This window comes from Procambarus clarkii, chromosome 28 (assembly GCF_040958095.1).
Source record: "Procambarus clarkii isolate CNS0578487 chromosome 28, FALCON_Pclarkii_2.0, whole genome shotgun sequence".
In the NCBI taxonomy this organism is placed as follows: Eukaryota; Metazoa; Arthropoda; class Malacostraca; order Decapoda; family Cambaridae; genus Procambarus; species Procambarus clarkii.
This window is the reverse complement of record NC_091177.1, coordinates 44865161-44866425: the sequence shown is the minus strand read 5'-3', so window position 1 is coordinate 44866425 and position 1265 is coordinate 44865161. Positions and strand designations below refer to the sequence as shown.

Sequence of the window (1265 nt, the reverse complement as noted above, 5' to 3'; positions counted from 1 at the left end):
TACAGGTATTTTACATTAAATATTGGTAATAAAAAACATAATATTTACAAAAATATATGTTTTACACATATTATTACATATTTAGAAACATTGCATTTATTTATGTCCAATCATTATGAAGACGATTGTTGCTCCTATAAGGGACTACGTCTTGCACTTACCTGGGAGAATATATAATGCAAGAAATAACAATCAACAAAACAAATAAACCATCAGTGATATAACCTATAACACGCTGTTATCATACACGCTGTTATCATACACTCTGTTATCATACACTCTGTTATCATACACGCTGTTATCATACACAGTGTTATCATACACGCTGTTATCATACACGCTGTTATCATACACGCTGTTATCATACACTCTGTTATCATACACGCTGTTATCATACACAGTGTTATCATACACGCTGTTATCATACACAGTGTTATCATACACGCTGTTATCATACACGCTGTTATCACAAACGCTATTATCATACATGTTAGTATCACACACGCTGTTATCGTAAACGCTGTTATCATACATGTTGTTATCACACACGCTGTTATCATACACGCTGTTATTATACACGCTGTTATCACACACGCTGTTATCACACACACCATTATCACACACACACACCATTATCACACACACCATTATCACACACACACCATTATCACACACACCATTATCACACACACACCATTATCACACACACCATTATCACACACACACCATTATCACACACACCATTATCACACACACACCATTATCACACACACCATTATCACACACACACCATTTTCACACACACCATTATCACACACACACCATTATCACACACACCATTATCACACACACACCATTATCACACACACCATTATCACACACGCGCACACACCATTATCACACTCACCATTATCACACACGCACCATTATCACACACGCGCACTCAATACTAATGAAGTTTTATTGCACAAAAAATTTCATTCAAATTATTATTTCTCTTTAAGACACTTCACATAACGACCATATAAACAAATGATAACAACTAATCACCTAATAGCCAATATATACATTATAAAATGCTGTAATCATAGTAATACACTTTGGATGACTGACCCATTAGATCACCCTAAGGAATGAATTATAAAATTTAGCAACCTGTAACATAAAAAATAACATATTTTATACATCTCTACAAAACCTCTTTAACTAACTAACAATAACATAATTACTTACAATAAAAATATTCCTGTTAACCAGTATTTTTC

General features: G+C 33.7%; 1 protein-coding gene across 1 annotated transcript; it reads right to left on the bottom strand.

Annotated features, from left to right (window-relative positions):
- Nucleotides 1-225: 225 nt before the first annotated feature.
- On the bottom strand, nt 226-534 carry LOC138369494 (inactive protein tyrosine kinase pTKL-like). The gene has a single exon (XM_069332752.1). The coding sequence runs from the start codon at nt 532-534 to the stop codon at nt 226-228; it is 309 nt and encodes a 102-aa protein (XP_069188853.1).
- Nucleotides 535-1265: the final 731 nt, after the last annotated feature.

Coding starts and splice junctions, on each gene's coding strand:
- LOC138369494 (XM_069332752.1), bottom strand. CDS start 534: ATGTATGATAACAGCGTTTACGATAACAGCGTGTGTGATACTAACATG.